Here is a 27,838-nt window from a genome sequence, read left to right as displayed (position 1 = left end):
TTTCGGCCCACTTTCTGACATCATCACGACATTTCGCCCCAATCAATTTCGTGCCGCTGTGGCATTTTTTCAAGTGTGACCTGTGACGTATTGCGCATGCGCGAGGCAAAAATAATGGCATAGTTTAATACATGGACTGGCAAAGCTCTAGCAGACGAAATTGGGTATTACCACAACGTCAAAAGGGAAATGTTGACATTCTAGTCAATATATGTAAAAACACATGGTGTTTAAATGATGTAACACTTATATTTCCTAAAAACAATATAAGGAATAACATATAAAACTTTAATACTAGGCGTATAGGCCTACACTCGTGCAGTATAATAGAATGTGATAACGATACCACATCGGAGTGCCGTTTATGATACAAATTTTAGGATCATTGATTAAACTACCTAGAAGAAATATTAAGATATGTGACCCTCTCATTTTCAAGTGTGTCCTCTACAATATACAGACTCCACCCGTTTTCAAATGTGACCTCCACAATATACAGACTACCCCCTTTTTGAAATGTGACCCTCACAATATACAGACTCCACCCGTTTTCAAGTGTGACCTCAACAATATACAGACTACCCCCGTTTTCACAGACTACCCCCGTTTTCAATTGTGACCCCCACATTATAGACTACTCCCGTTTTCAAATGTGACCCAAGTAATATACAGACTCCTCCCGTTTTCAAATGTGACCCTAGTAATATATAGGCTCCTCCCGTTTTCAAATGTGACCCTCACAATATACAGAATCCTCCCGTTTTCAAGTGTGACCTCCACAATACACAGACTCCACCCGTGTTCAAATGTGACCTCCAACATATACAGACTCCTCCCGTTTTCAAATGTGACCCTAGTAATATATAGGCTCCTCCCGTTTTCAAATGTGACCCTCACAATATACAGACTCCTCCCGTTTTCAAGTGTGTCCTTCACAATATACAGACTCCACCCGTTTTTAAATGTGACCTCCACAATATACAGACTACCCCTTTTTTGAAATGTCACCCTCACAATATACAGACTCCGCCCGTTTTCAAGTGTGACCTCCACAATATACAGGCTCTTCCTGTTTTCAAGTGTGACCTCAACAATATACAGACTAAGTACAGTTATAAAATACTGCTATATACCTTAGTTATCAAACGAATAACACACCTTTTGCTAAATATAGAGCTATTAATAGATTTATCTTTTATGAGGCATGTAGAATAGAACTGCCGAACATCTTTGCTAGCCAAAATTTCCTTTTAAAAGTTTTGTTCCAAATTTCATGTAAATTGGAAAAAAAAAATATTAATCTTAAAACAATTATTAAATAGACTGGAATTGGATTAGGCTCATGCCAACGTCTAACCTTCATTAAAACTTTTCTAAACATGTAGCATATCGAATTTCTTTCTTGTCTGTAGGCCTTTCAGAAACTTGACACGAAGTAGGTCAAATATTTTAGAATTCTTGGTCCCTATGACCTTAAATATAGGTCAAGGTCAATCATATTAACAGGCATTGATGTGAGCATGCTACAGGCATGACATTAAGCCTCTATGCCTTCTAGAACTTCACAAGAAACTAAATAATAAACTTAGTAGCCATTTATATCAGCATGCTATACAGTCCTAATATTAGATCTCTGGGCCTTCTAGAACTTGAGAAGATTTTTAATTACTTTTTTCGAAAAATTGCACTTTTGAACTTTAACCATTATTCACAACCGGAAGACAAGTGTTACATTAGTTATTTTTTCCATTTTTCATTCTACATAACATATCTAAAAAAAAAAAAAAAAAAAAAGAAGAAATTTGTCCAGCCGTAAACGAGATATAACCCCTGCTCGATTCGTTCTGAAAAGCGGCTACCGGCGTACGCCGGTCACGTGACCGGGCGACGACCGGGCGATCTGGCAAAACAAGCATAACCGGCGTATTACATCATGACGAACATTTCTTCAAAGCTTTAGTAACATTTTGATTTTTGCGTCAAACATAATCAAAGACTGAATTCAAGTTGATCAAATAGATAGCATGGTATTCTAATTTGGTTAATATTATGTTATGGTAAACATTTATTACGCAAAAATTACCGTTAGCACGAGTAAGAAAAATATTTCTACTTGTACGTTTACATTAGACAAATCAAAAGCGATTAAAAGGTCGACACATGTGCGTGGTTGTCTCTGTTTCATAATAAATGAGTGATTGTTTTTCATATGGTAATGGTAGAGTTAATAATAGAATGTGTATTTGGAAAAAAAACGATATTGCCAATAAAAAAATAGCTTTCGAATATATTCGTATTTTTCATTTTCAATTTCGGGCCAAGAACTTTAAGAAATTCATAAATCACTAGAGTTTAAAATCAATAGGATACCGTGACTGGATAATGTCATGTCGTTGTTTCGCCTTTTGGAAAATGAACAACCCCTCCATTCTCATTTTTCTTCATCGTGCATGATACACGTGTATGCTGTTTTATTCCAAAAGAAAAAATATAAGAAATTGCATCATACTACATTAATCTCTTTTGTTGAAGCTTCTAATGAAATAGAAAATATATATGGTGGCCTATATCTGCCATGTCGCATTGTCGTTCACAAAATCGCTCCGCGCGTTCCTGTTGTAATGCACATTTGATGTAATGTATGGTGCATTGTAATTCATATTGTAGAATTACATACATATAATATGAGATAATGTTCTAGCATTACAGCTTGGAATTTAATTACACATCACAAGACAATACGCGAAGCAACAGTGAGATAATGCGCGGAGTACGGTGGCTGGGAGCGGACATGAAATAAATAAAATTATTGCGTGGGAACGTTACTACGGTGGCTGGGAGCGGGCATGAAATAAATAAAATTATTGCGTGGGAACGAAATATTATTGCGTGGGAACGAAATATTATTGCGTTCGAACGATATACTATTTCGTTCGAACGCAATAATATTTCGTTCCCACGCAATAATATTTCGTTCCCACGCAATGATATTTCGTTCCCGCGCAATAATTTTATTTATTTCATGTCCGCCCCCAGCCACCGTACATAAAAGAAACATACATACGTACGACCTTGTCTATATATTTTGTTCTATTCATAAATATCTGGAGATCATAGCGTCTCATTATAGAGGACGAAATGTATACTATGTTGGGACGAAACGTCTTGTATCTGTGTCCACTTGGACGAAACGTCTTATAAAATATTATATACCTTCGGAATGCATTTGGTCTTTTCTTTGGATTGTGAGACAAAGTTCGAGACATATTTTCCCCATAGATCTGCTTAATGGCGGCGCCCTTGGTTACATCCGGTGGCTGAAAATCAACAAATTAGAATGAATCCTGAGCGAAAAAGAAGAAATCGAGTTCAAGGAGGTTGGGCAGCCCCAACAAATGTTAAATCAGATCGAAATAAGCCGAAAGCTAGTGTAAGTCCAGCCTGGACCGGAAAAACAGTAGACCAACCCACAGAGAGGAAATTTGTTTTTGAAGAACCCGAAGAAGTAAGTTGTTTACGTTAGTCCTATAAATTGTATTGAGTACTGAGACAGTGAATGAATGTGGTTGAAGATGTGATAATGACTTTAAGATGTATGAAATGTTGATGATGTAGATAGTATTTTGTATGTATGGTTGATGAGAAAGAGGAGGTGAAGAATGGTAACAGTGAGAATGATAATAAGGAAACAATTATGTAATGTGTACTGAAGTATTGTATATGAAAAACTGAATAGTTGTATCTTCTTGACATTGAAGATGACACCGAATTGGAGACAACACTTTTATAACAATCATGAAAAAAATCCAAACCTTTTATATTGAACATTAATTGTTTAAAAAATCATTTAGATTCAAGAAAATAATTTTCACTTATTTAATGCGATCTGATCAGTCAATATATTTTATGCATAATATATAAGTGACACTTGTGCAAGCGTTTTTTTCCATTTTTTAATATGTACAGCGTGTAACTTGTATGATAACATATACAACAATATGAAGAGATCATTGGAAATTTGTCAAAAATAAAACTTCATAGTATTTTACGACCCATTATTACTAAAAATGATATAAATTCACAATTTCATCAGTTTTTTGCTCACCTAGGACCAAGGTGAGCTTATGCCATACCATGGCATCCGGCATCCGGCGTCCGTCCGTCTGTCCGTCTGTCCGTCCCTCAACAATCGACTTCTTCTCCATCACCGCTCAGGGATCAATCCAGGTTTTTGAGGAAACTACCCTTTTTCAAAATAGGGGAAAAGTTTTGCGAAATATAGGGGAATTTGAATCTTCTTGTTTTGGTTCAGATGAAAAAGTACTGTAAAACAACCAATTTTTTTTTTAGATTTAGCAAAGCAAGATTTTAAGCTCAATAATGAAAAATTTGAGTTTATAATCAAATAATTCAATGTTGCTTGTTACGAGCATTTTCATTTTAAATTTACTTTATCAGCCCATAAAGGAAAAAATGGCGTCGCCGTTTGTAACGTCGCTTCTGATTGGCTGAGATGACGGCGTAATAATTTCATAGACAAAAGAGTCCCAAAATGAATTTTAAATGTTGAAGAGATTATCTTTAGTAAATTGAATTATAAGAATTAATTTGAATAGATTTTTTATGTTATGGAGATATAACACAAAAATCTGAGTGTACTCTCATCATAAACCGCTTCGCGGTTTATTTAGAGTACACTCAGATTTTTGTGTTATATCTCCATAACATAAAAAATCTATTCAAGTTAATCCTTAAATATGCAGTAGCTGTATGATAAATATGAAGAAATTTGCAAACGAAAGTCTTTAAAATTAATGAAAAGTAAGTCACAAGGGAAATAGTGTTACAAAAACGGTCATTTTTTAGCTTCAAATGAGGAATTTTTAAATCTTCAGGGGAATTTTAGGCCAGTGGGGAATTCATTCCTTGAGGGGAAATTTACCCATAAACGATAATAAATCAGAGCTAGATTGATCCCTGCCGCTGGTCGGATTTCAACAAAATTTGACTGGTAGCATGCTTATGGGCTACTAACTGAAAATTGTACAAGTGATGGGGCTGACCCCCCCCAGGAGCCTGAGGGGCGGGGCCAAAAGGGGTCAATTTGGCTATTTTCATTTAAACGACTTCTTCTCTGAAACTAAGCATGGGATAGCACCCAAAATGCAATGGTAGCATCCTTATAGGGTGATGATTCAAAATTGTACAAATGATGCGGTTGACCCCCTGGGGGCCTTAGGGGCGGGGTCAAAAGGGGTCAATTTGGCTATTTCCATTTAAACGACTTCTTCTCTGAAACTAAGCATGGAATAGCATCCATAATGAAATGGTAGCAACCTTATAGGGTGGGGATTCAAAACTGTACAAATGATGGGGCTGACCCCTGGGGGCTTGAGGGACGGGGTCAAAAGGGGTCAATTTGGCTATTTCCATATAAACGACTTCTTCTCTGAAACTAAGCATGGAATAACATCCATAATGCAATTGTAGCATCTTTATAGGGTGGGTATTCAAAATTGTACAAATGATGGGGCTGCCCCCCAGGAGCCTGAGGGGCGGGGTCAAAAGGGGTCAATTTAGCTTTTCCATAGAAACGACTTCTTCTCTGAAACTAAGCATGGATAGCACTCATAATGAAATGGCTTATAGGTGGGATCAAATTGTAATAAACAAATGACAAATGATGGGCTGCCCCCCCAGGAGCCTGAGGGGCGGGGTCAAAGGGTCAATTTAGCTTTTCCATAGAAACGACTTCTTCTCTGAAACTAAGCATGGGATAGCACTCATAATGAAATGGCAGCATTGTTATAGGGTGGGGATTCAAAATTGTACAAATGATGGGGCTGACCCCCTGGGGGCCTGAGGGGCGGGGTCAAAAGGGGTCAATTTAGCTTTTCCATAGAATCGACTTCTTCTCTGAAACTAAGCATGGGATAGCACTCATAATGAAATGGTAGCATTGTTATAGGGTGGGGATTCAAAATTGTACAAATGGTGGGGCTGACCCCCTAGGGGCCTGAGGGGCGAGGTCAAAAAGGGTCAATTTGGCTATTTCCATATAATTGACTTCTTCTCTGCAACTAAGCATGTGATATATAAATATAGCACCCATAATGCAATGGTGGCATCCTTATAAGGTGGGGATTCAAAATTGTGCAAATGATGGGGCTGATCCCCCGTGGCCTGAGGGGCGGGGCCAAAAGGGGTCAATTTGGCTATTTTCATTTAAACGACTTCTTCTCTGAAACTAAGCATGGGATAGCACCCAAAATGCAATGGTAGCATCCTTATAGGGTGATGATTCAAAATTGTACAAATGATGCGGCTGACCCCCTGGGGGCCTGAGGGGCGGGGTCAAAAGGGGTCAATTTGGCTATTTCCATTTAAACGACTTCTTCTCTGAAACTAAGCATGGAATAGCATCCATAATGAAATTGTAGCATCTTTATAGGGTGGGTATTCAAAATTGTACAAATGATGGGGCTGACCCTCTGGGGGCCTGAGGGGCGGGGTCAAAAGGGGTCAATTTAGCTTTTCCATAGAAACGACTTCTTCTATGAAACTAAGCATGGGATAGCACTCATAATGAAATGGTAGCATTGCTATAGGGTGGGGATTCAAAATTGTACAAATGATGGGGCTGACCCCCTAGGGGCCTGAGGGGCGAGGTCAAAAAGGGTCAATTTGGCTATTTCCATTTAAACGACTTCTTCTCTGAAACTAAGCATGGAATAGCATCCATAATGAAATGGTAGCATCCTTATAGGGTGGGGATTCAAAATTGTACAAACGATGGGGCTGACCCCTGGGGGCATGAGGGGCGGGGTCAAAAGGGGTCAATTTGGCTATTTCTATATAAACGACTTCTTCTCTGAAACTAAGCATGGAATAGCATCCATAATGCAATTGTAGCATCTTTATAGGGTGGGGATTCAAAATTGTACAAATGATGGGGCTGACCCCCTGGGGGCCTGAGGGGCGGGGTCAAAAGGGGTCAATTTGGCTATTTCCATATAAACGACTTCTTCTCTGAAACTAAGCATGGAATAGCATCCATAATGCAATTGTAGCATCTTTATAGGGTGGGTATTCAAAATTGTACAAATGATGGGGCTGACCCTCTGGGGGCCTGAGGGGCGGGGTCAAAAGGGGTCAATTTAGCTTTTCCATAGAAACGACTTCTTCTCTGAAACTAAGCATGGGATAGCACTCATAATGAAATGGTAGCATTGTTATAGGGTGGGGATTCAAAATTGTACAAATGATGGGGCTGACCCCCTAGGGGCCTGAGGGGCGAGGTCAAAAAGGGTCAATTTGGCTATTTCCATATAATTGACTTCTTCTCTGCACTAAGCATGTGATATATAAATATAGCACCCATAATGCAATGGTGGCATCCTTATAAGGTGGGGATTCAAAATTGTGCAAATGATGGGGCTGATCCCCCGTGGGCTGAGGGGCGGGGTCAAATGGGATTAATTTTGCTATTTCCATTTAAACGACTTCTTCTCTGCAACTAAGCATGGGAGAGCACTCATAATGCAATGGTAGCATCCTTATAGGGTGAGGATTCAAAATTGTACAAATGATAGGACTTACCCTCCCGTGGGCTGAAGGGCGGGGTCAAATGGGATTAATTTGGCTATTTCCATTTAAACGACTTCTTCTCTGCAACTAATCATGGGAGAGCACTCATAATGCAATGGTAGCATCCTTATAGGGTGGGAATTCAAAATTGTACAAATGATGGAACTGATCCCCCTGGTGGCTGAAGGGCGGGGTCGAAAGGGAGCAATTTTTGCTGTTATCATATGAACGACTTCTTCTCTGCAACTCAGCATGGAAGAGCACTCATAATGCAATAGTAACATCCTTATAGGATGGGGATTTAAAATTAAACGGTATGGCAAAGTATAGGGCTGACTCCCTGGGGCCTTAGACGTTGGGCCAAAAAGGTCAATTAGGCTACTACTTCCATATAAATTACTTCCTCTTTGAACCTTTGTATTGGATAGCATATTTGTATGGTATCTTTAGCATCATTATATGGTTGTGTTTCAAAATTGAACAAATTTTGGAGTCAATTTTACTAATTTTTCTAATTGTAAGAGTCTTTGTGATAATTACAAAAAACCAAAAAAAAAACAGGTGAGCGATACAGGCCCTCTGGGCCTCTTGTTGAATCTTATAATCACATTTCACAGCCACAGACAAGAAAGTCCAATTGAAGCTAAAGGCTAACCATTGCTTTGCTGCCATGTTTGTTCTTCTTGCTCCCGCTTTGGAGATAGTGTGATATTTTGTGCCGAGAACAGTGTTCTCGTTTCATGTTCATTGCATTTGCACGAAAATATCACCAGAGAACATTGTTCATGTATCAAGAACATGTCACCAAAGGACGCCCCTGGAGTATATAGGATGAACAAATGCAGAATTCTGTGAAAACACACATGTATTTACTATTATATAGCTATAGGCATAGTGTGATTTATCCCACGCAAAATGCATTTGCTAGTGATATTGTTTTGGGCTCAGTCCGTCTGAGATCCTTTTCCAGGCTATAACTCCAAAACCGTTCAACGCAGCTCCGTTAAAGTTCTGTATACATCAGACAGATACCCTAGTTGTGCCTTTTGATATTGTGGACTTTCAATTTTTTTCAATATTTTCTGTTACCATGCATGCAAACACTTGGTCAAAAATGTCAAATTACTGTTCCTTTAATTTCTTTCCGAACTCCAAAAGTGTTAAACGCAGCTCCATGAAATTTTCTGAAAATATTAGACAAGTGCCCTACTTGTGCCTTTTGCTATTACAGACCTTCCATGTTAGGTTTTTTTGCTGTTACCATGGAAACTTAGTCAAAAATACCAAATTACTGTTTCTTTTTGTTTCCGGGCTATAACTCAAAAAACGTTTAGCGCAGCTCCATGAAACTTTATGTATATATCAGACAAGTGCCTTATATAGATGTGCCTTTTGCTGTTGCGGACTTTCAGTTCTTAGAATTTTTTCTGTTACCATGGAAACTCAGACAAAAATACCAAATTACAGTTTGTTTTTGTTACCAGCTGTTATTTTTTCAGTTTTACAATACTAGCATACATCTAAAGTTATACTTGAATAATTGTTACTTTGACCTTGATGTATTTGGGTTTTTATCCAACTGGGTGGCGCAGTAGGTAATGCCACTCTTTGCGGCTCATTATATTTTGATAAAAAATGTTAATTTTTTATTTCACCCAGGAGCTAAAAAAGAAGCCAACAGAAACAGTAATTATGTAAGTACATTTACCATGTACCCACCCCAGTCCAATTTCTGAAACCTACTTTTGATGCCCCTATACATTGTGGGTACCATAAAATGGTGAATAGAGTGTTTTATCCTGTATCCAGCATTGGTGTTGTCGGAATACATTCATGTATCACATATATTTTTGCTTATTCGGCACTGATAGAAAACAGATGTAATTTAGAATTTCAACATGTACGACAAAACGTACATGTGCTGAACAACTGACCTATTTCGAGGCAAAACATTGTTTGAAAAATGGACATATTAGTAACATTGTTGGCTAAAATATGTTAATTTTTGATGATCGAATGCTGCAGGATAAAAATTATACATGTTAAGTGTCTTAAAATACATGTATGAGCTGTGTTTTTGAAAAGGTGGCTCTTGGCCAAAATGCAATCTGAAATTCTCCTACTTGTACATGTACATTAATGTTAAGCCATCTATATAATAAAATTACATAACATTTTCACCTAAAATCGGTAATCTAAAAAGGAGAAACCACATTTTGATATTTGATTCTGATCCATGTTTGTAGTGTGGATAGAACATTGACCATCTCCATGGTGTTAGATTTTACACAGTAATAAGATTTCACTATTTACAGAAAACCAGGTGTGTATGATATCAGCACGGAGCCTTCTGGAGTGTCCAGGTAAAATATACTTCATATTTGTTAAGTTTGCTTGCAATGATTGACATTTTAATTCATCAAGTATGTTCAACTGTTTTAATATTCCCTGCATGATGTTATGATGTTTGTTTTCACAGAAAGAAACATCAATATTTTCTCAGCCAATATTCGCTTTTTGTGTCTTACACAAAAATACATATTCATTATCAAATAAGAATTATAAATTGAAGCTTGACTTTTACAATTACTGACTTTAATAATTGAAATATTCTGTAATATCTGACCATATTTAGGAATATTGTGCCATGGTCTACTGTCAATAACTATAAACTAACACAAACGGTTTTTTACCCAGTTCAACAATTCTACAGAAAACCTCTTCTGTTATTGATTTTTTTTTTTAGGAAAAAAAAAGATTTTTATTACTCATAAGAGGGAAATGATACAATAAGTTGCCCTCACACAGGAGGGGATCCATTCAACTCGCAACTTTTATACGTATTTAAATTCAAAAGGCATGTTGTAAAACTGCAGGGTTCAAACAGAAGAAAAAATAAGTAAAAGCAAGAAAACTTGACACTTCATAAAACTGCATTTGTAATCTCAGGCCTATTTTTAGTTGAAATATTTTAAGCTGTAAAGTTTCAGATGGTCTGAGATAGAGTTCATGGTAAACAAATGTTAATTTTTGGACTATAATGGAACTAACTATCATTTAAAAAGGTTTGTATAAATATGAAATGTCCTGACTTAAATCGCCTTTTCTTGACTACTTAAACTCTGTTTTAAGAAGCACATGAATACCGGTATTTACAAACACATGCATGGACACACAATTTTACCACTCAACTACAGTTAGATTCCAGACAATGTATATATTGGCTGACGAGGGTGCCTCACCTAACCTATTGCTTTCCTCTTCCAGTAGTGAGAGGTAATTATATATAATTTATAAAGTAAAATTATCATTAGGGGTTTTCACCATTTGTGAAAAGACCTATTGTTTTCGTTAAGTTTCTTATTAGGGCTTTTCACTATTTTTGAAAAGACCTATTGTTTTCGTTAAGTTTCTTATTCTTATTATTATTATTCCTCTTCCTGTTTTTGTGAACGCTCTATCGGTCAAACGGTAAGACATAGGAATAAAATGATTTCAGTATGTTTAAACCATGTATCTGAAGGGGTTCCATGAACAAAATCAAGTAGGTCAAAAATTCCAAAATGGCCGCCATGACGTAAAACCTAAAAACACAAAAACTGCTATAACTCAAAAGGTATGAAAGCTGTTTCAAATCTGAAAGTATTTCATTGTAGGGAATGAACATATCTAACTTTAACCCATTACATGTTTCCACAAAATATGTATCATTAAAAAGCTCACTAGAGGTCAAAATTTACCAAAAGTGACTATTTTTAGATTTTTTTCTTAATTATTCATTTTTTCCAACCTTTTGCATTGCATTGATGCAGTATGCCATTTAGTAGATTCTGATGTGTTCAAACTTAAAATTGGTCTACTAATTAATTTTTTATGATGTAATTAATATTATCTATGATTTTTTGCAAATTTCGACAATTATATTTTAAACATCTCCTCTGATTCCACCAGTCCAATCAAGCCCAAACTCACACAAGATCTTCCACTTATCATCGTGAACAATTCTTGTTAATATGGTGCTGATTCAAATTCGAATATGGCGGCAATGACGTCACTTTGTGTTTAACCTTGACAGCCATAACTAGTTAACCACTGAGCCAATTTCTTTGATTTTTTTTATATATTATATAGAAAAGTATATGGGGAAACTTTGTAATAGTACTTTTTTCTCTAAAATGTCAACTTCCGGTCTATCATTGACTCATAATGTAAATTCGCCGTTTTCAGTGAAAATCACAAATACATCTTCTTGTCAAGTTCAACATGGCATAGAGGCTTGATATTGTCCATGAAGTATGCTTTGGTAGTTGATTATCAATTTTGAAAAAATAAACGACCTTGACCTTCATCCAAGGTCACAGAGTACTTGTAATTTTAAAGCTATGAAAATGATCAAGTGAAAATACAGCTCATTGAGATAGCCGTAGCTAATTAACCACAGAGCCAATTTCTTTTATTTTTGGATATGTTATGTAGAATTAAAAATGAAACAATTTAACTACCACTTTTCTGTAAAACGCCAACTTCAGGTTGGAAATAAGGGACAAAGTTCAAAAATGCAATTTTTCGACTAAATCATTAAAAAATCTTCTTCTCGATTTCTAGAAGGCCTAGAGACCTAATTTTAAGCATGAAGCATGCTGACATAAATGCCTATCAAGTTTGTTAATGCGATTGACCTTGACCTATATAAAAGGGCACTCGGGCTAACAATCCTTAAATCTTCAAATGACTTATTGTAAAGTTATGAAAGGCCGAAGACCTGGTACTGGACTTTTGGTACGTTGAAACTAAGCGCTACCAAGTGTGTTATGAATGACCTTGAACGGAGTAGCTTTTAGGTGAAAAGCCCGTCAAATTGTCCCGGTGACAATTTCTAGTTCTTTTTATTATTCTTCTTCCTGATTTGTGAATACTCTCTCGGACAAATGGTAAGACATAGGATAAAAATTATTTCAGCATATAAAAATCATGTATCTGAAGGTATTCCATGAACAAAATTAAGTAGGTCAAAAAATCCAAAATGGCCGCCATGACGTAAAACCTAAAAACACAAAAACTGCTATAACTCAAAAAGTATAAAAGCTATTTCAAGTCTGAAGGTATTTTATTGTAGGCAATGAACATATCTTACTTTTACCCATTAAATATTTCCACAAAATATGTATCGTTAAAAAGCTCGCTAGAGGTCAAAGTTTACCAAAAGTGACTAATTTTAGATTTTTTTTAGTTTTCATTTTTTCCCATATTTTTGCATTACATCGATGCAGTATGTCATTCTGAAGGTTTTAATGTCTCCAAATTTAAAATTGGTCCACTAATTAATGTTTTATTACGTAATTAATATTTAACTAAGAATTTTTTGCAAGTTTCGACAATTATATTTTAAACATCTCCTCTGACTCCACCTGTCAAATCAAGCCCAAACTCACACAAGATCTTCCACTTATCACCGTGAACAATTCTTGTTAATATGATGTTGATTCAAATTCAAATATGGCCGCAATGACGTCATTTCCCGTTTAATCTAGACAGCCATAATTCGTTAAACACTGAGATAAATCCTTTGAATTTTTAATATGTTATGTAGAATAGCATACTGAGAAACTTTGTAATTGTACATTTTTCTCTACAATGTCAACTTCCGGTTGATCATTGACTCATATCGCAAATTCGCCATTTTCGGTGAAAATCATGAATACATCTTCTCTTCAAGTTCTACATTGTATAGAGGCTTGATATTGTGCATGAAGTATGCTAAGGTAGTTGACTATCAGGTTTGAAAAAATATACGACCTTGACCTTCATCCCAGGTCACAGAGTGCTTGTGATTTTAGAGCTATGAAAATGATCCAGTGAAAATACAGCTCATTGAGACAGCTGTAGCTCGTTTACCACACAGCCAATTTCTTTGATTTTTGGATATGTTATGTAGAATTGAAAGTGAAACAATTAACTTACAGACCACATTTCTGTTATACGTGAACTTTTGGTTGTAAATAAAGGTCAAAGTTCAAAAGTGCAATTTTTTGACAAAATCATTAAAAATCTTCTTTTGAAATTCTAGAAGGCCCAGACACCTAATATTAGGCATGTAGCATGCTGACATAAATGCCTATCAAGTTTTTCAATATGATTGACCTTGACCTATATTCAAGGTCACAGGGGCCAAAAATCTAAAATATCCAAATGACTTCTTCTGAAGTTCTGGAAGGCCTAAAGATCTTATATTAGGCCTGCAGGATGCTGAAATAAATGGCTGTCAAGTTTGTTAATATAAATGACCTTGACCGGAATACCTTTTAGGTGAAAAGCCCGTCAAATTGTCCTTGTGACAATTTTTATTTTCTTACTCCTTTAATTACATTTCTTTGGGTGAATATTAGAGTATAGAGAGGAAAAAGACAGAGAGACAAAAAGAAAAAAAAGAGGGGTGTGTGGGGTGTGGAAGGGGAGCTTGAGGGGTAGATCTGGGAGGAGTAGGAAGGAAGAAAAAAGATGATAATTTTTACAAATCTAACTTGATGATATATGAATTAAAACATCTGCTTATTCTTAAAAGATGGATCAGCAACACTGTGGTAGCATTGGCTGTAATACGCCGATTCCGGGATACAAGGAACTCTTCTGGGTGGGAGGTAGAAATTGTTGATTTGGTCATGTGACCGCGAAAAATTTAGGGCACATTTTTCCGTCATGGCGGTGACACTTATAGGCAGAGAATACCAATGTCCGGGTAAAGGTCATAGTCGGTAATACTTGCTCGATAACGAAACTAAGAAAAACTGTTATGTTTTGTGTTTCTTATTTGTTATTGTTTTTTGGGAAAATGCACCAAGGTAAGTTATGAAATATTTGTGAGTGAGACGTCAGATACCGCTGATTTCCAACTGCTAGGCGACAGCTCCATTTGATGCCGTAATTTACATGTCATTTCCTTATGAAGTGTCTAAATTCAATTTTCGTGCATATTTAGATTAAATTTAATACACTATGTTCCGATAATTAATGTTAATTGTTTTATCATGATATGTAATTTTCCACCCGTGTTCAATCATTACATATGCCGCCATTTTGTTTCAAATGTGCCCTAAATTAAGTCACGTGGTGATGAAAGTCACATGACTAAACTGACTGAATGTTGTATCCCGGAATCGGCGTATTGAATTTTGATAACAACTTAATATTTTGAGTTTTTTCCATTCCATAGGTTAAGGTATTTCCCGGAGTTTATTGGGCCACAAGAAGCTGATGAATTGTATAAACGTTTGTTCCACGATTTACCATGGCGACAACAATCTGATGTAAAGAACGGTGTATCCTACCTCCAACCTCGACTGACGACGTGGTATGGAGATCTAGCGTATTCCTACTCGGGGGTCACACACCCGGCCAGTGTAGAGGTACTTATCTCACTGCTGTCCTTTACACCTGTGTAATAGTTTTTAAATGTATCTTTTCTGCTTTCTCCTTGTCCTTTACATATAAAAGTCTGGTGTATTGTATCGTTCAGTATTTTTTTCATCAGTTGCTAATGCATTCAAAATTTTAACTTTTAACTGAATTGCAAAATATGGAATTATATATAAGTAACATTATATGTGTGGTATTATGAATTGCAGGTGGTACAAGACAACATGTATGTATATATATATGTACATAAAATACAAGCATATAAGCAATATGTTAATGTATATTTTCAGTGGGACCCCACTTTACTGATGTTGAGAGGCCGACTTGACTCTGTGTTAGGCCTCCAGTTTAACTCTGTACTCACAAATCTTTATCGTGATGGACATGAACATGTGGCCTGGCACTCAGACGATGAGCGCTCACTTGGACCCCAGCCAACAATAGCCTCTCTCTCATTTGGTGACTCACGCAACTTTGAGTTACGAAAAAAACCTGTAAGTCTTTATATGTACAATAAGAGAATCTTTCCCTACCTAGATGGTGTGACAACTAAATCACAACCCAAGGGGTAATTTATGACCGCGCAAACTGAGGCTTGCTGAAGGTTTGACATTTATGAATTGCACATTGGGTTGTTATTTCAATGTTGCACCCTCATTGGTCGGGAATGCTTATTTTTTCCCATAAACAAGAGAAAAATATAAGATGATAGCCTTAAAGGGACAAATCGGTTTAAGATAACATTTAAATTTGCACAAATATTGGAAACAAACCAACTCTAATGGAAGTAAATTGAGTTGGTTTCACTATAATATGCCAACCATGGTGGTAAAATGTATGAAATGTTCAACTCGCTCGCTGTCTGCCATTACATATTGTGGTTGGACGTATACGTCTTGTATGCTAAACCCTGGCACTTGCTCTTGGATTAATGAAACTTTTGTCTAGAACTACTCAAATCATTCTTATAGTAGTGTACCTTACTAGCTAAACTGTCTTCCTAAAAACTCATTTTATCAACTCCTCAGTGGTTATGCGTTTCATTTGTTTAATGTACATGACATTGGATCTAGTATTGGTACAGCGTACATATTATTAATTGTTTTGCTATACCATTTGGAATTTTAACGGTATCAACTAAAATACTTCACAATGACGTGGAATTTGTCAATATTATATGTTATATGTTTCATAAGGTTTGTAGAACAATATGTTTATGCCATATTTTGCTTCATGATTTTGTAGCAGAACTAGCCTCACTGAATTGTCCCTTTAAAAATACCTTTTCACTGCAACATGAACATGGTCCGTTGACTCAGACTGCAGATCAATATTGATGACGTTATTGACAATGCATCCCACGGTCACACTGTACAAAATCATGAAGTTACGTAATTTTTTTAACAGCTTCAGGTTAGCATGCACAATCTGTCATACCCAAGGTGTTGACAGGGAATTCTCCCATACTTGACAGGATTATCCCGCGGTTGCTAGGGAAAAAATAACTCTTTTACGAGGGTAGGGAAAAAAGACAGCTCACACGCGCTAGACAATGAGGTGACGTCATCAATACATATGGTGTCTATTGTCGGTGGCATCATTAATTTAGACACACTGCGACGTTCCTATGATGGCAGCACTTTGGAAATGTTTCTAAAAACTGCATTTCATAATGTTTCATGAAAGTGTGGGAGAAAAAGAATCAAACATGGTTCTATCAAGTGGACAGGGATATCTCAAACCTCGTGAAAGATATTGGCCACCAACCATCACCAAGCCTCAGGTTGACCGGCCAAAATCTTCCACTCGGGTTCCACTTATAAATTAACAGACCCATGTAAGATTCTATTAATCTCTCTCAACTAGAAATAGTGACAAATCAGTGAATAGTTGGAGAATGTAAAATCTTCTGATGTATTCCTAAATCTAAGTAGAAGAGTTGGAAGTATTTGATATATCAAACATCTCGTTATATTTAGTGGTTGTTACTGAATAACTGATTAACTATAACTGTGGATATAGAAAGTTGTCAGAGCTATTCTAGTAGACTATCTCTCACCCAACTCAAAACCTTGATGTTTGTTATTGTGGTATACATACTAATTTGATAAATACGGATGTAAAAGGAAGGAAATCCATCCATGCCTGGATGTGATTTAGCTTGGCTGTTTGGTGTTATTTGTTTTCATGGAAATATGTAAGAATTTCTCAACATATGCTGTTCCCTGCTACACTGAATTTACAGTAAAAGCCCCCAGTGCCATGAGCTGAAAAGTAGTTTTAATTAAAATGTTTTTGTAAAAGAAATGTTAATAATATTTTACAAATAACTGTTTTTTAAACCTCAGGAATCTGGGCAAGATTACGAACACAGTGAACATGTGATGATCCCCCTTACTCACGGCTCTCTACTGATCATGGAAGGCTGTGTTCAGGAGGACTGGCAGGTAAGCTTTGTAGTCATAGTAACAGGTAAGCTTTGTAGTCATAGTAACAGGTAAGGTGTGTTGTCATAGTAACAGTTAAGCTGCGTAGTCATAGTAACAAGTAAGCTGTGTAGTCACAGTAACAGGTAAGATTTGTAGTCATAGTAACAGGTAAGCTGTGTAGTTATAATCATAGTAAAGCTTTGTAGTCATAGTAACAAGTAAGCTGTGTAGTCATAGTAACAGGTAAATTGTGTAGTCATAGTAACAGGTAAGCTGTGTAGTCATAGTAACAGGTAAGTTGTGTAGTCATACTAACAGGTAAGCTTTGTAGTCATAGTAACGGGTAAGCTATGTTGTGATAGTAACAGGTAAGCTGTGTAGTCATGGTAACAGGTAAGCTGTGTAGTCATAGTAATAGGTAAGCTGTGTAGTCATAGTAACAGGTAAGCTTTGTAGCCATAGTTATAGGTAAGCTTTGTAGTCATAGTAACGGGTAGCTATGTTGTCATAGTATCGGGTAAGCTGAGTCATAGTAATAGGTAAGCTTTGTAGTCATAGTATCGGGTTTGCTATGTTGTCATAGTATCGGGTAAGCTGAGTCATAGTAATAGGTAAGCTGTGTACTCATAATAACTGGTAAGTTCTGTCTCTATAGTAATAGGTAAGATCTATCTCTATAGAAACGGGTGAGCTATGTTTGAGTGTTTCCATAATAACAGGTAAGCTCTGTTACCAAAGTAACAGTAAATTGTCTCTGCATTAGCCTATTGGGTGTCACTGTATGTATACTTCAGTGAGATAGCACTATAAAATGATATCACAAAAAAATTTGTGGAGTACTGTAGAAAATGTTCACCACACAGATAAGGTAATAACCTAATAACAACATTTCTGTATGAACAACTATAGTGTAGATAAGGTAGGGAATATTCCTCTGTAATATAACATTACAGAACCATGACGTAATAATGCAAAAACATTGTCAGGTTTTTGTTGTCGTTCATGGATAAGTCGCACTGGTGCATATGTCGCACTTCTGATTTTCAGGGAAAAATAGTTGCAAATTATACTCTGGAAAATACAGTGATTATTGACACCAGTACAATTATTAACACATTCCTCTGTAATATAACATTAATTATTGACACCAGTATATGTATCAACACATACATTTATGTATTTATTAAATGATTGAACATTACTTTAGTGAGTTTATCCTGATTAGCATGTTTTCTTTACGGTCTGTTTCAGCATAGGATACCACGAGAATACCATGACAGAGATCCTAGAATCAACTTAACTTTTCGAGTGATTTTTCCCGAATAAAGAAACTGCTAAATCCTTCAGCCATCTGTGATCTGCTGATATTGTGACTTCAGTAAAAATGTTACCTTATTAATGTACGACCATATTTAACTGATGCAGAGGTTTCCTTTCTAATATAAGCATGTTTATAATACTGTATTATGCATACACTTAGAAATGAAATCCTGAGACTGTTGTAGTCAGCTTTACACAATTCATGTATTAAAAAAGAAAACAGAAATATTTAAAGATGCTCCACCGCCGACAGAGCATAAATGGTGTTAACCATTTGAACAATAATTGGTGTTTAATCGTGTATATATATGCCTAATTAACACAAAAAATAATATAAAATGATTTATTTCGCTTTTGGTGTATGCGCAATCAGTACTTCATTCCATATAGGATATAGTGTCACGGAATTTTTTCGGGATGCAATTAATTATTTTTCATATTTTTAACTTGTAGTAAAATTATAAGCTCAAACTTTTCAATGGTGGGAATGGTGTAAAGTAAGTAACTTTTGTAACTGGAGAAAAATACTAAATCGTCTGCTCCTGTTTTTTATAGTGAAAAAATACCAATTGTCAGCGGTGGAGCATCTTTAAAGAACATATGAATTTATTTTTTACAGTATTTCAATAAATTTTTATCTTCTGATATAAGAATGTTTATAAAAAAGTGCAATGGATATATTGTTTTTGTTGTGTTAAATTGAAGTCTAGCAACAGATATTATTAATATCATCATGCATGTACTGTACATACGATTTCCCTGTCCTGATCCATGCTGACTTATGATTTACATTACAGCTAACCAAACTACACTGCATCCATTGAAATACTTTTAGTTAGGGTTTCATGAACACCTCCAACTATATATATAAACCTTTTAGTCAAGATGAATAACATCAATACACATTGATATTTTAACATGGCATTCCTATTATTTAAGATTTAATGTAAAATCATATTAACCCATGGTTGTGTTTCTGGAATATAAATTACCAATATAAGGTTGAATTAAGCGTTGAAATGTTGCAGAAATATCATAAATTTAAAGATGCAGTCTAGAATTTAAAAACTTGATGTGTATAGAAGAAACGTCACATCTGTAATGGTAAGAATGTTATAGTGTGTCTAGGGATGTATGTCCACAAGGAATTCATTGCAATGTACCAGTGATATTGTTCTGTTAACTCTTAACTCGGTGCTGGTAACTGGTGTTTTGTTTCATGTGTAATAAATATGCTTCCTTAATAAATATAAACAATATATAGTCAACATTGGTGTATACAGTGTTATTTTTAACTCACCTGGCTGAACGTGCGGCATCCAGTGTCTGTCGTCCGTTTACTTTTCACAAAAATCCCTACTAGTCATGAATGGCTTAATGGATTTTGATCAAATTTGGTCCGAAGCTTCCTTGGATGAAGGGGAACCAATCTTGTATAAATGGTGGGTCTGAAAAATCCATCTTCTGTAGGAATAAAGGAATTCGGTTCTAATTTGGTCTGAAGCTTCCTTGGATGAAGGCGAACCAATTTTGTATAAATGGTGGGTCTGGTCCCCCAGGGGCCCGAGGGGCAGGCCCCAATGGGTTAAATGTAGCGAATTTCTTGAAATCATTCTATAGAACAAAGGGATTCAGTTCATAATTGGTTCGAAGCTTCCTTGGGTAAATGGGAACACGCTCTGTTCCCTCAGGGGCCTGAAGTGCGGGACCAAATATGTGAAATGTAGCAAATTATTTACAATCCTTCTGTAGAAATGAATAAATTAAGTTCAAATTTGAAACCTCCAAGTTGCCAGTTTGTGTACTTGGCCTGGAACAGGTGAGCGATACAGCCCTATTGGACCTGTTTTTTTAAATACATTTATTTAAAGATGCTCCATCGCTGACAAATGGTATTTTTTCACTATTAAAAACAGGAGCAGACGACTTAGTATTTTTCTCCAGTTACAAAAGTTACTTACTTTACACCATTACCACCATTGAAAAGTTTGAGCTTTTAATTTTACTTCAAGTTAAAAATATGAAAAATTATTAATTGCATCCCGAAAAAATGCCGTGACACTATATCCTATATGGAATGAAGTACTGATTGCGCATGCACCACAGGCGAAATAAATTATTTTATATTATTTTTTGTGTTAATTAGGCATATATATACACGATAAAAGACCAATTATTGTTCAAATAATTAACATCATTAATGCTCGGTCGGCGGTGGAGCATCTTTAATGACTCACTTTTCTTTTCCCGGGGTCCACGTAACTTTGTACTCGCATTGTGTATGCTCCTGACATCGAATGTGTACGTACATATGTATATGTACGGGGATGGCAATCTAGAAATCAAACAATAAAAAGTTCTGGAAACATTACATTAGGCTCTATTGGTGAAGAATCATCAACTTTATCCAGTTATTAACCTCACGTGAGTTGCAGAATTTCTCATCAAAGTCCTAAACTAACAAGCATCACAGGGGGAGATGATGAAACGAGTCAACCCGGCCTTGATTCAATGCTGCTCGAGACATATTTGACAATGTGAACCAATGTGTCAAATTCATCTCGCATTATGATTGTGACTAAGATTTTCAAAGTATCCTTTTAACGGCCATATGATTCAATACAAAAATATATAGGCCTACCATGGTCTTAATATGGTGGACTATTCAAATGACCTTTTTTCTCCGTCACCTGTCTGGGAACATGTCTCGTAGTTACTATTTTACAGAAGGTAGTTACTATTTTTCACAAGGTTATTACATTACCTGTCTCTAATCTTGTATGAATATTCCTATTGGTCCATATATCTTGTTGTGCATAATCCTTTTATGATCGACCAGAAAATGGCTGACGGGTGACGATCTTTGATTTCGACCATACTTTGTCAATCGCAACACACCGAGATTTCCGGTATTCCACAGCAATCAGAGAGATGGTTTCAAGAGATCACAGGACATCATCGCATTTTCGATTTACCTTGTCTCTTATAAAATACCCGCTAATCGAAAGCATGGAATAGAAACCTTCCCTGTGCAAATTCCAGTTTGGAACCAATCGGAAAACAACAATGGTTGACAGGGTACCATCTTGGATTTTGTCCACTCTGTAGATTTCGTATTGGGTTTTTTTCATGTTTAATAAATGCTTCGAGATATGGTGTAATTCCATGATCTTTAGATGTTAAAATATCCAGGTGCTTGAGACTAGTTACTAGTCGTTCATTACATGTGTGTTTTATGAGCTTTATTGATCGGATTCACGTTGGTGCCAATATGACTTATAACCATCTTGTTACATAGGTTACTGAACTCACTTGTTTGATGTTTTTGTATCGCTATATGCATGTTTATTTATTCCAATTTGCTACTATTCCCTTTAGGTTCAACTTCACTGGATTGTCTTTGGGACCCACATTGACACATTTGTTCGTTGTACTTTATCACTGTATTCACCTTCACATCTTTGCACATGGTACTCACTTTAACACATTTGTATTTTGGAATCATCCTGTCATTGCTTTCTACTGACATTGGTTCTTTTTTCCTCGTTTTAGTCGTTAGAAATCTCTTGTGCATATTGGTACTTCTTTTGACATTTTAGAGAGACTATTTGATGTCATCGAATTCCTAAATTATTTACTTCTTTGTATCTACTCGGCGCCTTTCTTATTGAAACTATGTTCGGCCCCTTTACTTTTTCTGACTGATATTTGTACTTCGGTGAGAACATTATAAGCGAAATGTCTTTGGCATCTTTGATATTTCTCCCATACATTGTCTCAATTTTTGTTTTAATTGACGTGCGGTCTATCGCAAATGGTAACAAATTATACTCTGGCGGTTGTTTTTCATTCAGATTTTGTTCATTTGTTTGCTTGTTTGATCAATATTACACGCATTCGATCCAATTATGATCACCTGGCGATGTTTCTCGTTATCAGATTGTCGGCACTTTTTATACGCCATGTCTTATCGCCTTTCTGCCTTCATAGACCTCTGAAACAAGCGTTACCTGTACGGAAACCCAGATCGACAATAAACAGTATATATATGGAACTCCTCACCTGAAAGTATTTCACTGCATGGATATGGCCTTGCTCACCGAGTGTTTAACCTTGATAGTTGATGCTAAGGCCTGTGACAATACAGTAAAATAGATTGTGTATTAAAGGCCCACTTTACGTAACAATTCATTCTTTTTTTGTAATCACAAACGTGTACAATGACCGAACATTGAACCAATGACCTAGAATAAAGGTGAATGACGTGTATTATAAAAATAGTTCATGTAGATAAACCTATGAAATCGAAGGATCAAAAATCGCCCTTTAAACAAACCTGCCGTATTCACTTGCAAAACAGACAATCACCGAAAATGTTTCGTTTATAGGCCCACAGGGACCTGGCACAAATAGCTAACCAGCAGTGTTGTATATATATGTGTGTATTATAGTATCAAGGGTATGAACTCTACGGTACAGAAAAACGGAAATATTTTTATCCTAGTTTGTTTTATTAAACGGGCTCTACATATCAGAGACGCATATCTTAACGAGATATAATTGATACCATACATAGTGTTGGTTAGAAATTCGTGATTACAAAATAAACTGAAAAAAGTGTGCCTGTAATGGATACAGCAGGTCGGCATCTAAACAACGCAGATACATTTCCGCTAGTGTAACTACAAACTTTCAAAAATTATAATGTAAACAAAATGTCTTAGATTTAACTTTGATTTTCATAAAAAGCACAACAGACTGCGATGTCAAAGTTCCTCGGTCACATCTTAGTTAACCCAAACGGAATGGTGAAAGCTGTTAATCCTATAGTGATAAGGCAGCAATTATCATCAAATGTCAGAAGCATCTATTGGAACAAAGCAAAACAGGGGTTTATTCTTTACTGCTCAGAAAAAAACTCTCCTATTTTTTCCGACGTTGACGGACACGTTCAAAATGAGTCCGTCGTTAATAGTACTAAGTATGTGACTACGTTTGCCACTGAGTACGTTGTCACATCGTGTACTTACTCTAGGAAAAACCTAGCCCGAGATACTCTGGCCCTGACACCAGACTTAGACTTCATAACAGATAGATGTCCGACGTAGGGCCAGAGCGCAGTAGTTCTCGAAAACCTGGAATAAGCCGACGCCGTTTGGTATCGGGTCAGGTCATCTCCGATTCAGCTGACCACCGAGAAGCATCACTAACCTTAGTCTATTAAACAAATGAATATTATATCTACCCAAATAAAGCAATCCGTCGAGATTAAAGGTGATTTGCATACTACGAGAAAATGGCGACGACGACGAGGGAAATTTAAAGTTGCGGAAAAGAAACTACTGTGTTGACACTATAGAACGTGCATATGTGATGAAATTGATGACTATGAGTAGATAAATTATTCATTTGTTGAAAAGACCAAGGTAAGTGGCGATTCTCCGTGGTAATATTCTGTAAGAAGTCTGAATCGGAGATGACCTGGCCCGATACAAAACGGTATCGGCTTATTCTAGGTTTTCGAGTACTACTGCGCTCTGGCCCTACGCCAGACATCTATCTGTTATAATGTCTAAGTCTGGTGTCAGGGCCAGAGTATCTCGGGCTAGGAAAAACCCTGATCACACCAGGTGCACGTCCGAGACCAAAAAGGAGAGTGAAATTATCATGAAAGCTGAAAGTACAAGGACCATTAACTGGAACACAAGAATCGTTGGCACTGGGCTTCCATATAGAAGGACATGTGTATGTAAAAGTACTGCGAGTCACGTGGACCTCTTGTACATGTGTAGGGAATTCAGGATTGCACAGGGACTATGGCGGAGACAAAGATAAAACAGGACAAAATCTGCATCGTGGGGAGGTGAGATGTTTTAATGTGTCGCATCCTTGATATATATGTTTATATTACAAGGCAGTTGACGAATTCAATGGCGTATACAATTACAAATTGGCTTTATCAACATCTCAGCTTTACGTACAATTATTTCTATACTATTCATATGCGTATGCCATCTTTATGAATATTCATTCATTACCACGCAACATGTTAACGTATTCATTGCAATATACGTATGACTACAAAGTAGAGACTGCTTTCGTTTGAATATAGGGAAGGTCGAAAGGCCAACACTTGAATGACCAAGTTACCCACATATCCTTTACAACACTGGTATCTGTGAGCTAACCAAGGTGTTCTTAACGGACATACTTTAAGATTTTTTTTCATACGTTTATAAACAACAGTAACAGTTGTAGTTTGATTGGCACCAGGAGTAAAGCATGTGCCCAAGATTGTACTGATACCAATCTAAGTAGTGAAACTGTATATTATAAAAAAGTTGATGGTACTTTGTATTGATCTGGGTGGAATTGCAAATCATTAGCTGTACTACTGTAACTTATCTATGCTTAACATTACAGAGTCAAAATTGATCACGAAAAACAGCAAATAAAAAATCAGAAAAGAGTATACCTCATCCGCATTAACGAAATAGCGGGAACGAAAGCATGATGGCTTCATAAATGATAATGTTCTTCAAGACATATGAGAATTCCCAACTTTTCATCATTTCATGTTTTCATGTGGGACGATAATCGTAATTGGTTTAAAGATTTGTTAGTCATTTTTTCCAGCAAATCCTCTAGGTGTAGGTTAATTGAAGGATGTGTGATATGGTTTTGTTTAAGTGGGTTGATTGGAAAGAGCTTTGCGATGTTGTTTGCATCCTCTGGCTACAAAGTCCACCTCTACGACATCCAAGCGTCCCAAGTGACTGACGCTTTGAGCAACATCCGGACGCAGCTTGTGGATCTGAAGGAGATGGGGCTCCTAAGGGGAACTTTAACGGTGGACCAGCAACACAGTTGCATAAACGGAGCCACTGACCTCAGCGTAGCGATCAAAGGAGCATGGTTTGTCCTGGTAAGCTGCTATCTCCCGTTTGTTTACTCTCGGACTTGTTCGGATGGGGCATGAACAAGGACACACATTTCTCCAATATTATCAGTTAGGGTTCAGCATAACATGTAACGGGTTGCTCGGGACAATTTGATAATCAGATATTTTGAAATATCAAACACCACAGACAAATTCGTGAAGAACGAAACAACTCATCGATGCTGCTTATAATATATGTAATTTTTAAAATCGCCTTTGCGTCACACAGTTTTTCTTTTTGACTAGTGATATATGTATGGAGGCAGTGTCATTTCCTCATTGGATTCAGTGAATTTTCACCTTTTTGAAATATTGATTTTTTTGGAGTTTGCAAACAATTTAACTTGACATGTGTGACATATATTTTTATGTACTATTCTACTAAAGAGAGGAACTTCATACCATGACGTACGGAAATCTCTCAGTGAACCAATATTAAATTTACAGATTACTTTACACTATTATAATATATTGATCATGGATTGATCATGAAATCTTACCCATATAGGAGTGTGTGCCTGAGAGGTTAGATCTGAAGACCTCCGTTTACAGGAGTATTGACCCTCTGCTCGAGCCCTCAGCCATTTTGGGATCGTCTGCTAGTAGTCTTGTTCCTTCCCTTCTTTCCAAGGACTTGAAGAATCGTAACAGATTCATAGTTGTACATCCGGTACGTATATATCTAATTTAACCTTTCAATCAGGATGGATATATTCCACCATAGTTCTCTTTGAAATGTGCTTATTACTTCAAACTCAATGCAAATGTTTTAACGAATTTTACGAAATGAACGGAACTACATATGAGACAGATTTTGTTCACTTGTAGGCTTTATACATTATATGTATTCTTGTAGGAACAGTAGAAGGATTTGATACAAGTTACAAGAATACCATTATTTAATGTAACTACGTTTATGAAAATGAATTTTGTTTGCAGACTAATCCGCCATTTTACGCGCCCTTGGTAGAGCTAATCCCCGCACCTTGGACGGACCCTGATGTCTTACCGAAGACCAAAAGTCTTTGTACTGAGATAGGACAAGCACCTGTCGTTCTGAACAAAGAAATTGATGGATTCGTTCTCAACCGGATACAGTACGCCATCATTGGAGAGTGTTGGAACATCGTCAAGGTAAATTATTCAACCGTAGCTTTCTGTCTTCTTCTGTATTATATTATTCAATCAATCTCCCTCTCTCCCAATAATGTCACATAGATAAACGGACTCCTGAGTACTGCATATGTATTAAAGTTTTCAAACTGACCTGTAAATGACGCGTTACATGTCAGACAATAACATGTATTTTGTGTTATAGGCGGGAGTGATGAGTCCCGAGGACGTCGATAAAGTCATGTCTGAAGGACTGGGCAGACGATATGCCTTTATGGGGCCATTTGAGACCGCCTATCTCAATGCCGACGGTAAGGCGATTCATATATGTTACAGTGACATATTCAGGCACAACTACGGTTACCTATATAAATATCAGTATCATAGATATAGGATAGACAGCTGATAACATGCAAATACATGTTTCGTCAGTTTTTGCATAAGTTATTCATATTTGCGTCCATTTGCACAAAGTCAGTAAATGTAACGTTGAAAGGACAATGTCTTTGGCGATCTAAAGCTAGAGGAAGGAATGATAAGCTAGGTTGTTCATATTAATGACCTTGACCGTCATTCACGTGGATCAAATTGACCAAATGCTTTAAAACAATTTTGTGTCAATAAGGCCTGGTATTGGGTTTCCAGCTTTCTAGTATTACAGTTGGTGCCATTCTTTTCGTGTATTCTTTGTTTTCGTAGATTGGTTGAGACCCAGATACTTCAATTTTGTATATAAAAATATGTGATGTATACCTTCATTCCATCGCTTTTGCAGGTTGGGTTAGTTACCAGGAACGGTATCAAGGTATGATAGAGCGTGTTGCGTCAAGTTTCGACCCTTTCCCAAAGATTGAAGGTCCAACCCTACAAACTATACACGATGCCTTCGCCCAACAAATCCCTCTAGCCCAACTAGACGCCCGACGGAAATGGAGAGATGCACGACTGGCTAGACTATCTAAACTGAAGAAGGACATGGACCAATGAATCCGGAAATAAAATTAAGAGAGCGACTAATAAATTAATTATTAAATAG

The 27,838-nt window shown here is 36.6% G+C and overlaps 2 protein-coding genes across 3 annotated transcripts; both read left to right on the top strand.

Annotated features, from left to right (window-relative positions):
* Positions 1-3,260: 3,260 nt before the first annotated feature.
* LOC138305936 (alpha-ketoglutarate-dependent dioxygenase alkB homolog 3-like) lies at positions 3,261-20,299 on the top strand. 2 transcript variants are annotated; one of them, XM_069246247.1, is made up of 7 exons: positions 3,261-3,505; positions 9,247-9,281; positions 9,903-9,950; positions 14,798-14,990; positions 15,291-15,494; positions 17,349-17,447; positions 18,686-20,299. In XM_069246247.1, the coding sequence occupies exons 1-7, from the start codon at positions 3,338-3,340 to the stop codon at positions 18,704-18,706; spliced, it is 768 nt and encodes a 255-aa protein (XP_069102348.1). In that variant the 5' UTR covers positions 3,261-3,337; the 3' UTR covers positions 18,707-20,299. The 2 variants fall into 2 exon arrangements, with proteins under 2 accessions (XP_069102348.1, XP_069102340.1); XM_069246239.1 differs by having other exon boundaries at positions 18,681-20,299.
* Positions 20,300-24,460: 4,161 nt separating this feature from the next.
* On the top strand, positions 24,461-27,838 carry LOC138305928 (lambda-crystallin-like). The gene is made up of 6 exons (XM_069246228.1): positions 24,461-24,612; positions 25,440-25,674; positions 26,198-26,359; positions 26,629-26,823; positions 27,008-27,113; positions 27,578-27,838. The coding sequence occupies exons 1-6, from the start codon at positions 24,566-24,568 to the stop codon at positions 27,787-27,789; spliced, it is 957 nt and encodes a 318-aa protein (XP_069102329.1). The 5' UTR covers positions 24,461-24,565; the 3' UTR covers positions 27,790-27,838.

This window comes from Argopecten irradians, chromosome 1 (genome assembly GCF_041381155.1).
Source record: "Argopecten irradians isolate NY chromosome 1, Ai_NY, whole genome shotgun sequence".
NCBI lineage: Eukaryota > Metazoa > Mollusca > Bivalvia > Pectinida > Pectinidae > Argopecten > Argopecten irradians.
This window is presented reverse-complemented; position numbering and strand designations above follow the sequence as displayed.